This window comes from Anopheles coustani, chromosome X (genome assembly GCF_943734705.1).
Source record: "Anopheles coustani chromosome X, idAnoCousDA_361_x.2, whole genome shotgun sequence".
NCBI classification, from domain to species: domain Eukaryota; kingdom Metazoa; phylum Arthropoda; class Insecta; order Diptera; family Culicidae; genus Anopheles; species Anopheles coustani.
This window is the reverse complement of record NC_071290.1, coordinates 7,886,085-7,899,813: the sequence shown is the minus strand read 5'-3', so window position 1 is coordinate 7,899,813 and position 13,729 is coordinate 7,886,085. Positions and strand designations below refer to the sequence as shown.

Genomic DNA, 13,729 nt, shown 5'->3' with positions numbered 1-13,729 from the left:
AGCGTATCGGCACTAGATTTCCCAGAAAATAACATACCTCCCACACACTGTGCGCTGTTTTGAAGAGACAGAATGCAGGATAAATCAGGATACAAGTTCCAGGAGTAGCGCTAATCTATCGACACCGAGGCGAGTGATTATTTACGAGCAGTGACCCATGACCCTCTCCCCAGCGTGGATGACAGAAGATGTCGGGTATCTCGCTAATTAGTGCAACTCCTCAGTTCGAGCGTAGGCGATGGGGAACTCCTGAACCTAAGGTGCGCGATGGCACGGGGCTCGGTTCGTGCGTTAGTTTTTCTTTCGGCGTTGGTTCGTCGGACCGCTCCACGCAGAAGCGCTCGAAAACCCGATATATGGGCCGGCAAAACATGTGTCGGTAACGTGGAACGACATCAGGGCGGCAACAGCGTACGCAGAGGAATCAGAGTAGCCAATAGCGCATTCGCGACGTCGTCCGTGCGTAATGTGTTCGCGCCTTGTTTGCTGCATGTATGTACCCCCCACCCCCGTGTCCCTCCGGTGACATTTCACCGGCCGACACCTCCGCGGATGGGGAAAGAAATGGAATAAAGAATGGAAGACTTCCTCTCACTCGCCGCTGTGTCGGTGCACCAGGCAACGAACCGGGTGAAGATTGTAAGGAGCTGTGGAAGGAGGGGGTAAACGGAAGGGTACGGGGGTCGTGCCAGGCATGCCGAAGCACCTAGGCAGACCGGGCCAAGGGGGAGCCGGCGGTCCGAGTATTTTATGCGATCGACAGCGGACGGAACTTCCTTAGTTATGATTTGTATCTGACACCGGTGACATCGCCACGGTAGTACCGATTGCTGACCACGTGCTGCTGGAGCTGTGTCGCGCTCCGTGTGTGATAGTGCACTAGCGGGACACCACGTGCCAGTGCGTCTACGAGAACAGTGTCCAGTATTTTGGACTTGAATTTGACCCACAGATCCCCAAGATCCCTAGAGTGATCCACCGAGTGTTCGTGGAAGTTGGCAAAACCGTCGGGATCCGGTTCAATATTTCGCACGTGTGCTTTTTAAAACAAAAAAAAATACAAGTGGTGGTAAAAAAAGGTTCGTCCGGTGTGGGCTCGCGAACTTTTCGCGCTAAAGTGAGCCGCAAAAGAAACGAGGGAGAAAATCCAAAGGGGAAAGAACGGACGAACGGCCAAACAAAAAAAAAAAAACAAACACAACAAACACAACACACGCGACATGAGTCGGCATCATGGCGGGACGCGTGATCGCAGCACGCACGTCTGAAGCGGCGATCGGGCCGGAAGAAGGAAGAGCAACGATCAGCAAGCGACGATCAGCAGCGACCAGCCGCTAGAGAAACCGACCGACCGACCGACCGGAAGCCGCGGAAAAATCGATTCCAACTCGCACACCACCCTCCCCCCTCTCCAACAATTTGCAACGCCGCCAAACGGCGACACGATGCGGTTCGATTTTTGCAACACTCCCACACCGTTCGCCGCCACCGCCGCCATCACCAAAACCGCCAGCACGCCCGTCCTCGTGGAGGCGTCCTCCGGGTCCTCTGCCGACGCCGCTGCCGCACCGGATGTCGCACCGGAGCGAATACGACTGGTCGTGCTGCACGTGCGTCATCGAGACGACAATATAAATGTACATTTGCATACACTCCGTAACCACGCTGGAGGTGGCAGTAAGTGTACCCGGCCGCCTCGGAAGGATTGCTGCCGGCCGCCACTGGGCGGCGGTGCAACGAGTAAGTACACCCCCTTTCTTTCTGCCGTTTTTCGGCTCCGAAATGGTGCTCCGTCAATGTGGTTCCCGGGTGCCAACAAGCACAAGCTTGCCAATACAGGCCGCCACAACGTTCGGTACAAGGGTAGAGACCAAAGCCCGCCAAATTCCGGTGGATTCTCGACCAACTTTTAGCCTACTCTAGCCTATTTGCTTATCTCCCCCGTGAGAGGCGCTGAAACTGAACGCCATTTTAAGTAAGTCAAGTGGTAGACAGAACAAGCGACTCCCTGTTGTTCAGTTCAACATGAAGTCGGGATTCCAATGGCTGTTGTCTAGGCAACTCTTGAGGAATATCCCATATGGCGAATCAACCTTCAACTTCTTCTGGACGCCAACAGTACATTAATCGGATTCCAGCAAAAAGAGATCGATGTAGACTTTCAAGGACACTTGATTTCACCCAGTGGAATTAATGGAGCATCAAATGACGTACAGCAATACTGAGGATATTCGAAGCGGAAAGCCTAGCCAAACTTATAACAAACTGTTACAGTTATTTTTTTAAGTGTTGTACCAATTCACGGCAAACGAACTTGAAATGTTTCTATCAGCCTTCTGCTGATAGATGGAAATGACTACATTTCATGCTTTTGCTATTTGGTGATGGGTGTTTGCAAAACATAACTCTCCTCTTAAATATTATTTCCCAGCCTGAGAAAAAGTCTATAAGAAAATACATTGTTAGTCTTATAAGGTGCAAGGAGAGAAGGGTATGATCCACGGTGTCGTCGTTCTTGTAGTCAAACATTCCCCAAACCACCGTGCTTATCGTGTGGAAGAGCGTTGTAGGCCAAAAATAGTGCCCACCACAAATCCACAACCCGAGGAGGGTTGAATCTCCGCGTTTGCAATCCCACCACGTCGTGTGCGATGATCCTGTCCGTGGTCCGAAAGGTCAGTGCGGCGGTGGCGCCGGCGAGCTACGTTTATAATGCCTTGAATTCCTCGCCCAGCTCGCCGGAATGTAGCGGAGCGACATACCAGCCTGCTTAATTGGCGCTCTTTCGCACCATGATCCGGGCGTGAACGACGTGTCAATTTGCCATCCATCATTACTGCTGTTGCGGGTCCAATTTGTCCATTTCGCAGTCGGCGACTCCCGGTCTCCCCAACAGGACTATCCATTTCCAACGCGCAGTGCTCCGTCGTTATTAAAGGGGGCGAAAAATACGCCGTTCATTCACTTTCTCCGCAGCGGTGCACGATATTCTTCTGGCGGTTTTTCTCAGCATGGCGGTGCTTACGGTGGACACGAAGTCAATCGACGGCAAGCAGCAGCAGTACCAGCAGCAGCAGCATGCCTACGGTGGCTTCTCACCCGAGCAGCGCATGTGGTTGAACCCTTGCGGCTATCCGTCACCGTACGAGATCGAGGTCAACACCCCGATCCAGAACGTGGACCTCTCCAAGATGCGCGACCAGGTCAACTCCTCGCTCGGTACGGTGGAGGTGTCGATTCGGAACTACGTAAGTGTTTTGTCCCCCGGCCGAGTATTGTAGGGCTATTTACCGACCACACCACGCTTCCGTATCTCTCGCCACGCGCGCAGACGAAAACCATCTTCGGCGTTCCGATGGACCGGCACCATACGACCTGGGAGGGGCGGGACGAGCCGTGGATCTACAAGGACGGGCTGCGCATACCGAAGAAGTTCCGCAACGACATCGTCGACACGATCTTCATGCGCATCTCGTACATGTCGATCCAGGAGGCGACGCGCGATTTCTACCGGCTGCTGAAGGACTCGTACCGGCGCTACATCCGGCTGGCCAAGGGCATCGAGCAGATGAAGGAGGACCTCGAGAACGAGCACAACAAGGCCAAGTACAAGCGCTACGAGATCGAGCTGCTGAACCAGGTGCGCGAGGAGGTCCGCCAGAGCCTGCAGCAGGTGCTGTGCGAGATCTTCGAGGTGCTGGTGGTGATCGACAAGAAGTTCCTGTTCCAGACGCTCCAGGAGGACCACGCGATCGACATCAACGACTCGTACCTGGACGAGAGCGAGCGCAAGCTGCGCGACTGGACCATCTACCGCGAGCTGATCAACCAGCTCGAGTACATCATCCAGTACATGAAGGCGCTCGAGCAGCGACGGAACTCCAGTCCGGCCGTCCCGGCGGTCGCCTAGAACCTGGACCTATGAACGATGGCTTCAACCACTCGACTTGGACGGTGAAGCGGTAAGTGTAATGCCCGCTGAACCAAGTCCGGAGCTGGGGGGCTTAACAACGCTGATGAAACGCCACATAAGCACATGGTAGTCCCTTTCTTCGGTACATGCGTATCCCAACTGTTGGTATCTCTTCATCATCATCATCGTGGTCCAGTGTCGACACAATTCAGGGTAACGAGCATATGTTAAATTGTACTTAAATATCTATTGGTGTAATAAAGCAGTACTAGCAAACAAAATTGAAGAAAAAAAAACAACAGTTGTTAACAGTTTTACATTCATTTATTACTTATTACTTCTTTAGTATCACAGTACATTTCTTTTATCACAGATCGTTTCCATTTAAAGCTTGGTGGTTTATCTATTTTCGTATTTTCGCATAATTGTTTTTGTTTTTCCTCATCCTACGATACAACTATGTACTTCGATCTCTAAACGTTTGCGCTACAAACTGGAGTCTTTTTTTAAATCCTGTTTATTCTATTTCACGCTAGAACAGAAGACTTGAGCTATGATGACATGTTCCTGGCGACATGCATTTCGAGCGGAATCCACTCGTAACCATCATAGGTACCAAAGTCGGCGTCTTTCGAGCATCGACTTCAGTCATCAAGTCTTGGCTATGCGTGCCCTACATACTCGGAGGTGAGAATTTCGAGGGAACATCTGCTATATATTGATGATGAGTCCCACCTCTTACCCCAACACAGGTTTAAGAATGGCGGAGTTATCTTAAGGTATTTGTTACAAACTTCAAAGCAAATCACGAAGAGGTGGGATAAAAGTGACTCTTCACGAAACCCTTCAGTCGGCTCTCTTTTCCTTGCGTACAGCGGTTAGCACAACTTCCAAAAGATAGAAATCGGGGAACCAGCTCTCCGGAGTTCACGGCCAAAAAATGCTCTCTCCTGTTCGTGAAGCCGGTATCTCCCTTGTCCAACATATGGAGGGGAGTTACCACTTTCCAGGATTGGCAAATTAAGCAAACCTTATCCGTGAGACAGTTGGTCGCGTCGAAAAAATCAACAATGGATGAATTCGAGGCGCCTGCCACGTGATTGCACAAGAGCGACTGATGCAGTTCCTACAGAAAGATCAACTTCAAAATGCTATAAGGCAATTCAGAACCTGAAATACGCTAATGTGATTGAAATTATTCATAGAAGACTCTCCTATGAGGCAGAAATAGTAGACAAATCGCCAGCCATGTGAGCTGATGCCTAAACTCTAGTGAATCGCAGAAGATTAATGAATCGGGAATTCAATGAATCCCCCCATTTCAATCCACTTTGCTTATCTAGTTGCCTTTCCCAACAGCGATAGCAGACTGTAAGCCGCTAAAACATGAGTTGGATTACCAACTGTGTTCGCCTGTGGACGATTCCTAGCTGAATGGCATGTTGTCGAAAGGAAAACAGGGCCGATTTGGTTCAATGGAGGTTGCCTTGACGATCTTTTTCTTGCACTACTAAACTACTTTACTTTTCTTGCACTACTAAACTACGATACTTTACTAGATAATGGATCAATTTGAAATTTGAAAGTTACTCAAAAATCTTTTATAAATATCACGTGTTTGGCGACAATAAATAAAAAAATAAAGGCGAAATATCTTTAAAACAAACAAAAACATCCCGAGTAGGGGGTTATGCTAACAAAGCCAAAACGAAACTACTAACATGCTTTTCAAAATTAATGTTATAAATACAATATGCTACGGTATGAATTACATAAACAACTACACATGACCTACACAACAAGAATACTTTTCACTAAATCAATGAATACTACGTTTTTCACACTACGCTAAATACATTTTGCGGCATTTATGCCACCTACAAAAACATCAACGCAATTGGAAAACAATGCGACAAGAAAAAGTGCAAGGCAACCAATAGAATTTGAAAAAAGACTAAAAGACAAAAGTTTTCTAATTAATTTCTTTTTAATCTGGTCAATTTAAGATGGTCTGAAAATAAAAAGAAGAAAACACGAATAATTTTGGTTGGATAAAATTTGGTTTAAAACAATGTTTTTCTTTTTATGCCTACCAACTCAAAAATTGATAAAATGGATGATTATGGGACGGGTAAGAGGGAAAAAGGGATGGATGGATTTAGCATAGAAGGTGGATGTAATTTTTCAATGCAATCCCGCTAGGCAGCTCGAAATACCGTCCTAAAAGCGTCCTACGCGCGGAACCAACGTCCTAATTTTTTGAATGAAGGTGAAGCAAATAAAAGACGTTTTCGAGCATTCGTCCTACTTTTTCGAGCAATTTGTGCGACATCGCGCAAGGTTTTTTTTTTTGGTATGGAGTTCAGCGCCTGTCAGGCGACGTCGCGTTGTAGTCCGGACGTCGTGTAACACGCTTCGACGTTTTTAGGACAATTGCTCGAAATCGCCAGGCGGGTTGCATTACAAGATTGCATCCGTCTTCCAGCAGCTTTATTTATTTTCTAATTCCATTTATTATAATACTCACGCTTTCAGTTCCTCGCGAAGGATAATGACTGATGATGATGTCCGCAGGGTGTTTGTTTTAGCTCCTTCTACAAAGATAAATTAGAAGAGGTAGAACCGTGATGCATCCGTCTTCCAGCAGCTTTATCTATTTTCAAATTCCATTTATTATAATACTCACGCTTTCAATTCCTCGCGAAGGATAATGACTGATGACGATGTCCGCAAGGGGTTTTTTTTAGCTCCTTCTACAAAGATAAATTAGAAGAGGTAGAACCGTGATGCATCCGTCTTCCAGCAGCTTTATTTATTTTCTAATTCGATTTATTATAATACTCACGCTTTCAATTCCTCGCGAAGGATAATGACTGATGACGATGTCCGCAGGGGGTGTTTTTTAGCTCCGTCTACAAAGATACATTAGAAGAGGTAGAACCGTGATGCATCCGTCTTCCAGCAGCTTTATTTATTTTCTAATTCGATTTATTATAATACTCACGCTTTCAATTCCTCGCGAAGAACAATGACCGATGATGATGTCCGCAGGGCGTTTGTTTTAGCTCCTTCTAAAAAGATAAATTAGAAAGGTGGAACCGTGATGCATCCGTCCTCCAGCAGCTTTATTTATTTTCTAATTCCATTTATTATAATACTCACGCTTTAACAAAAATGGGAGTGACGACGAGATTGTTTTTTGGCTCGCGTTTGTTTTTTTTCCGGTTTTGGTTCTTCAACTGCAAAGATAAAGAGAAGAGGTAGAACCGTAATGTGGGGTTGTTGAGATTGCAAAAGTTATGCTAGAATTTTAAGAGAATGATTCAACGCTCTCATGCAAAATAGAGTGATTATAACCAAAAATCGGGCACTTTTTTTGGGCATGGTTCCCCTTCCAAGTACGGGTAAAAAAAACAGACCCACCGCTATAAATATGTTATACACCGTAAAACATATGTTGTACGCGTTCGTTTGCTAGCTGCGTGTGGCACCTCGGGGACTTGTGACGTTGCAGGAACAAACGTTTGGTAAAGAAAGTAGTCTAGCAACCTTGGCCGCTCTTCGGTTTGTTTTGGGCCGTATTGCCCCGCGTTTACGGCGGTGCATTCTGCGTCACCTTTGGGACCAATTTTCACCATCACATTGGGGTAAAAGATGAAAGAGTGTCAATCCAAGTCGATGGGCGCGTACGGCACAGATCACACTGTGTCCAGTATAAGCTATAAGACCACCTTGATTTTCACGATTTTCACTGAATGTATTTTGGTAAATAAGTTCGCTCTCGATAATTTTTTGGCACAAATCTGCATATTTCTTTAACACGCTGACTGTCATGGCTATCACTTTTGATAGCCAGCTGTCATTAGTTCTAAAAAGTTGTTGACCCATAAATTAACAAAAATGAAACATTAAAATTATGGTAATATTAAAACCTAACTCTTTGGGAAGCTAAGTCTTTGCTTAGCTTTTGAAAATCGTTGGTTTGATGAATATTATAAACCAATTTTATCCAAAAAGATTGTACTCACTTTGTTAGTTTGCTTGCTAAAAACGCTTGACAGTCAAAGTGCATTCAACAAATATAGAAATTGATAGTAGAACAAAGCCTATCTAAAATAATCTTTTTCAATCAATGTAATGATCTAAATAGTTCAATTTGGCATACATTGAATGAAGTTAACTAGCAAAGATGGCTTAAAGTTTGTTCAACCACTCGCAATTGGGCGTACTAGCTCGAATAGCATTGCGTACCATGCTCGTTTTAATCTTAATAGTGATTATTATGAGCAATTCTTTTAAAAATTTTGGTTTACGCATCACTAAAAAATATGTGAAGAACTCGTAAAAATTAAGGGTGTCTATTGAGTGCGATAAATTACAATTTTTTGTAGCGGGTTTGGGCTTCCATTTTGTAATGGGTGGTTCTATGAACCTTGCGCACATAAGGGGTGCTTAGAAAGGGGTGGTTCTAAGGGATGTGAGATAATCCGGAACAAATCATTGATTCATTCACAAAAATAAACGATTTTTTAAGAATCGGTCTTGGATTTGGTTCAGGATTATTAGTTAGTTAGCGGGTAGAGGACAATGTGGAATGTTCTTAGGGTACCCGTTTCAAAATTGCAGTAATTTTGTTCATAAAAAAGCGGACCAATTGTTTTAACCCTCAGATCTACAACCGCATACCTGGGTAAGTTTTGCTCTTTTATTTTGCAATTACTTCGAATTGAACAGTTGTATCGATTCGAAATTCCTGGAATGCCTCAAAAGCGACATTGTTTGCTATGGTTTTGCCGAAAACCGATTTTTTTATTTTTATTCTAAGTATTTTTTTACACCATTTTCCGACTTGTACCCCTTAAATCTACAACCGCCTACCCGGGTAAGTCATACGTTTTGTAGCAGCGTTCAAAATTTATATTTAAAACAATCCGAATTTATTTAAGACACACTATAAAAGACTGTTTTGCAACAACTTCTCGAACAATTAGTAATGAGATAAATTTGAAGACAATCTACAAATATGCAAATCATGAGACATTTTGGAGCACATGGCGGAATCGAAAGCATACTAGGCGAACTTTCATCATTTGCTACACAAAATAATAATTTACAAATTGCAAGAAAACCATGATGCAACGGGTTGAATTAAACACAAAGGAAACTGTTATCGTTTGAAACAAAACAATCGAATTTATGTAAATGAGCTAAGTTTTAAAATGTTAAGATTTAAATATCAGATGTAACAATGTATAATGAAGAATTTGCTCCAGATATGCCACTGAATTTACTGAGGAACATGAACATTTCCAAAACGTAAAATTTAATAGAAAAATACTTCTAAATCTTTGAAATTTCAATTTATAAGCGAAAATGTGGGAAGGCACCAAGAAGTTACTACACCAGAAATTTAAGATGTATAAACAACACATCTAGAACAAAAGATATTAGCTTTGAAGCACAGCAAAATGCAAACTCCCATACAAAACGTATTGCCTACCCGGGTAGGCGGTCGTACGTTAACGTAGGTATTTTTGGTCGTAGACCTCAAGGTTAAAATATGGCTGCCACGACGATCCTACGAGCTCACCTCTCCTAGGACCAACCTTGGTCCTAAGCTTGGTTTATTTTAAACCCCGGTTGACAGAAATTTAAATTTCTGCTGCTATCATGTAGTTCCAGCAAGAGTCCCAACAATCTGCCACTGGAAAAACTTGCTGTAACTACATAACAGCTGCAAAATTTTTGTCAACCGAGACTTGTGATATGAATCTGAATGACGATTTGCTTCGTTTTTGAGATTCATGAATCTAATTAATGAGATTCATTGATATCACTTTCAGAATCAGAAAATCTTTTAACATCAATGACCCCTTTTTTGTCGCTTGTTCCAAGTCAATGAAAGAATCATAAAGATTCATGAAAGATTATTGAAAATTCATTAAAATTTCCAAAGATTCATAGTTGTTGCAAGATTCGAAATCAAAGATTCATGAATCAGTCAATCGGAATGAATGTCGCCTAAAGACTCATAAGGTACAACACTAGTTCAGTTACGTTGATGACCAAGACGAGCTAATCGGAGAACTGGCTGAGCGGGTTGACTACCACGACGAATCACCGGCACTGATGTGATGTCATCATGCGTTAAGACAAAATCAATTATTATTATTATATTATTAATTGGATGAATTTGTTACTATCCTTCGGAGTAATTTATACGAAAATTTCACCGGGACGAACACAGAAGGATAAGGACGAACATGAGGATACGGAAAATGATTGAAAGACGACAAAACCGCCGATGCTGGCAGAAGTCCCATTTATCTCAAACCAAACATGGCTAGACGCGCAGCGGAAGAAAAGCTTTCGTTTTCGTTTGCAAAATGTAGCTAAGCTAATTATTTTAATAACAAGTACGAAATACAACACTATTACAATAACGAAGTTAGAATAACACCACCATGTGCCACTCTTAGAGTGTAGCCTAAAGCATGCTGTTTCCGAATTTCATAGAAATGGTAGAATTGATCACGGCCTATTAGATTGATTCGAAAAAATTACTTGTACACTCATACCAAAATCATGGCAAAATATTTTTGTAAACGCAATTAATCAATAGTTAGAAGGATACTATTTTCATTTAGCTCAAATTGTTACGAATTATTTCGCATTAACAGTTATTAATGGTTCAAAGTAATATGAATGTTGAATATTTTGAAACTGATTGCAATAACATTATAAACAGAAATCAATGTTAAGCTTAAAGAAAAATTTGTATGAAAACTATGGTGGCACTATTCTAAATTCGCTCAATGTACTAGCGGATACGAAATGGATCTTTTCTTTCGGCAATATGGGGTGGCGACAAGAATTAACACACTACAATCGGCGGCTAAGACAAACACTCTATTCTCTTTCCTCAACATGCTTTGTACATGAACCGTATGTATATGGTGAGGCTGAAGAAAAACCTCCGATTTTTTATGCTTTGCCAAAAGGATTAATCTCTTACGTTACATTCGTCACCCGGTACGATTTGTGGTGATTTCACTACACTTTGCCTCAATTACGTTACTTTTTACCGTAGAGCAAAACAACTATTTGTAAGTATTGAAATTAATCATCATAATAATCTGCAACTACGAACGAGATTTTAATAAAGAAAAGAAAATCTGGTGTTGCTGTTGAATCACCATGTTATGTAAGAATGCAATAAAGGAAAAAATATATATTATCCGATTAATCCCCATCAAAACGGCAATGTATGCTGCTCGTGGAGGAAAGGCGCTCATTATTTTAAAATATATATATATTACTTTAAAATATATATATATACTTGTATGTATAATTCGACCACCATTGTGTTTGGATTCCTCATAAACGTTCATTATTAAAATTGATTATTTGGGTTGCCTCCAACCCCATCGAAATAATGCAAAAAGCCTGACATTTTCTATAGATCTGAACGCGTGTTCGCCGCGTGGATGCGTGTTTTCAAATGAGTTAGCAGATTTCTGCGTGTAACAGGGAGTTCATAGAGAGGTCGTACATCCACCTGGCACAGCCTAGAAAATGTGAAGGTGCTTACATCTCTCCGGTGTGCGCTACACATGTGTAGTGTTTAAAAATAAGCAATTATGTCTTTGTACAATAATAAACGTATAAATGTTAATCTTATGAAAAAAAAACCTAATCAGTGCAAAATTACATTGCTAATAAAATGGGGTAAGGGGGCAGAAAGGGGCTGAATAATTGGTTTCTTTCTTCATTCTGAATAAGAAATCGGCGTGCGCGTTCCCGAGGAATGCACAACATATCTCTCGTAACCCATTGGAGCGTTATCAGATTACTCTGGACCACCCTTCTTACCAATGAGCGATTTATGGATGTGCGGAATGACGCCGCCACCAGCGATGGTAGCCTTAATAAGGCTGTCCAGCTCCTCGTCTCCGCGGATGGCGAGCTGCAGGTGACGGGGAGTGATACGCTTCACCTTGAGATCTTTCGAAGCGTTGCCGGCCAGCTCGAGTACCTGTGGAAAGAGACGTTATTAGGGAGTTCGAACGATGGAATCTTATGCATTATCGCTGTGACATTATGTTTGCGTTTATACTCGCCTCTGCCGTGAGATATTCCAAAATAGCCGCCGAATATACGGCAGCTGTTGCGCCGACGCGTCCATGGCTAGTGGTTCTGTTCTTAAGGTGGCGATGAATACGGCCGACGGGGAACTGGATGGTTGGCATGAAGACGAAAACACGGATAGAACAATAAAATGCACAGCATGAAAATTGTGTTCACTTTAAGCATAACAAATCAGAGGAAAAGAGGCGCTGTGCCGCACCGATGCTTGGCGTCGCTTCCGCTTGACAGGTAAGGTACGCCTCGAAACGCCGCCAAATGCATAGGCTAGGGCTACGGAGTCACCATTTTGTTTTCTTTCTTACGCTCGCTCGCTAACCACGCCGTGCGCTTCACACACCGCCATGCTGATGCGAGCAGGAGTGAGAAGACACAAGCAGGGCGAGTGGGATCTTGCGCCAGAAGGGGACGGCCAAAACTCCCGCCAAAAATACTAACCTGCAATCCGGCACGAGCGGAGCGCGATACTGCCTTTGCTTTTGCTTTCCCGGAGTCCTTTCCTGCCTTTCCACCGGCCTAGGCGAAATGAGAAATAATCAATTAATTTTAGGGTTAGGATTTAGTGGGTTCTAGATTAACGGAACAGTAGAATGGAAACGAAATTCAAATTTCCGGTGGCTTCCGATAGACGCGCACAAGCTGGAAATTGAGGTTATATCACATACTCTCGCACAAACACACACATTAACATTGAAGGCACCGATGATGCTCTCCGTGTTTTACCGTGCAGGAGAGCTTCGCAACAAATTTAATATCGATTTTACACTATCTAACGCGGCCGTAATGCTGCCATGAATTGGGAGCATTTTTATTGAATTGTTGATTGATTCAGACGCAGCGGCTCGCTTGAAACAGAGATGCCGTGCGCGTCATTGACGTCGTGTCCGGCGTACAGTTGCCAAATTTGATGGACGAAATATGGTGGATAATTGCTACGAGCAAAAGAAGGCTATGTTAGCTGTACTTACCATTGCTAAATTTGTTGTAGTAGCGGTTAGTCGACGTTTGCACTAGAGATTGCTATTTTGACGCACACCGGAAAAAGAGAAAACAGTAAATTGAAGAATTAGAGTAACGCAAGAAACGCTGAGTTAATCGAGCCTGTTCATTGCATGTTGCACCATAATCGATAAGAAATAAAAAGCCTAACAGAAAGCTACAGCGGCGACCGACGGTTCGAGGTACACGTAATGGCTTCTATTCGCCGAAAGTGGTGTGTTTGTGCTATCAGACCGCTAAGAACCACTGCCACCGCGACCGTTACAATTTCGTTCTCGCGTCGTCTCCTTGTAATAACTTAATCGCGCGTTCTGTCAGTGTCACATACGCTATCGCTTGCACTCTCAACATTCGCAACAATAAAAAAAAGGAACTCCCGGAAAATATATTCTTTACATCCGATCCGCGAAATAACACTTATGACCTAGCTCCTGTACTTTATTAATATCGCTTTTAACTATTGCAACGCAAATATTCCACTTACACGAGCTTTTACAGCGAAGTTACCGAATGTCGAAGTGTTCACACCGGACGCTCTAGCGAAAATGGTTCGCCGTGCTGCCCTACGATCTAGCTAGCAGTTCGAGGAGCCTTGTGTCTACACACGTATATCCATACAGTGTTTCAACGAATACACGCACACACAGGCAAACCATCCTACAGCCGCCATCT

General features: G+C 43.6%; 2 protein-coding genes and 1 long non-coding RNA gene across 4 annotated transcripts; 1 reads left to right on the top strand and 2 right to left on the bottom strand.

Annotated features, from left to right (window-relative positions):
• Positions 1–1,445: 1,445 nt before the first annotated feature.
• On the top strand, positions 1,446–4,120 carry LOC131268987 (uncharacterized). Its single transcript, XM_058271296.1, has 3 exons — positions 1,446–1,740; positions 2,977–3,248; positions 3,332–4,120. The coding sequence occupies exons 1-3, from the start codon at positions 1,446–1,448 to the stop codon at positions 3,908–3,910; spliced, it is 1,146 nt and encodes a 381-aa protein (XP_058127279.1). The 3' UTR covers positions 3,911–4,120.
• A 2,320-nt stretch (positions 4,121–6,440) lies between these two features.
• Positions 6,441–7,666, bottom strand: LOC131269292 (uncharacterized). 2 transcript variants are annotated; one of them, XR_009179001.1, is made up of 6 exons: positions 7,337–7,666; positions 7,076–7,152; positions 6,918–6,984; positions 6,759–6,825; positions 6,600–6,666; positions 6,467–6,507 (listed from the first exon to the last, which is right to left on the bottom strand). It is a non-coding gene; the product is annotated as an uncharacterized LOC131269292 (long non-coding RNA). The 2 variants fall into 2 exon arrangements; XR_009179002.1 differs by lacking the exon at positions 6,759–6,825 and having other exon boundaries at positions 6,441–6,507.
• Positions 7,667–10,801: 3,135 nt separating this feature from the next.
• On the bottom strand, positions 10,802–13,593 carry LOC131269601 (histone H2A.V). The gene is made up of 5 exons (XM_058272056.1): positions 13,542–13,593; positions 13,027–13,078; positions 12,497–12,574; positions 12,034–12,147; positions 10,802–11,948 (listed from the first exon to the last, which is right to left on the bottom strand). Exons 2-5 carry the CDS (start codon positions 13,027–13,029, stop codon positions 11,763–11,765), a joined length of 381 nt encoding a protein of 126 aa, XP_058128039.1. The 5' UTR covers positions 13,030–13,078; positions 13,542–13,593; the 3' UTR covers positions 10,802–11,762.
• Between the last annotated feature and the right edge of the window lie 136 nt (positions 13,594–13,729).

What these genes read in the sequence shown, in the direction of transcription:
- LOC131268987 (XM_058271296.1), top strand. Translation starts at nt 1,446, where the DNA reads ATGCGGTTCGATTTTTGCAACACTCCCACACCGTTCGCCGCCACCGCC. An exon ending in ACTGGGCGGCGGTGCAACGA is followed by an intron (nt 1,741 to 2,976) that starts GTAAGTACACCC and finishes CTTTCTCCGCAG; the next exon opens with CGGTGCACGATATTCTTCTG. An exon ending in AGGTGTCGATTCGGAACTAC is followed by an intron (nt 3,249 to 3,331) that starts GTAAGTGTTTTG and finishes CCACGCGCGCAG; the next exon opens with ACGAAAACCATCTTCGGCGT.
- LOC131269601 (XM_058272056.1), bottom strand. An exon ending in CCGCTCGTGCCGGATTGCAG is followed by an intron (nt 12,148 to 12,496) that starts GTTAGTATTTTT and finishes CCAACCATCCAG; the next exon opens with TTCCCCGTCGGCCGTATTCA. An exon ending in TGGAATATCTCACGGCAGAG is followed by an intron (nt 11,949 to 12,033) that starts GCGAGTATAAAC and finishes CTCTTTCCACAG; the next exon opens with GTACTCGAGCTGGCCGGCAA.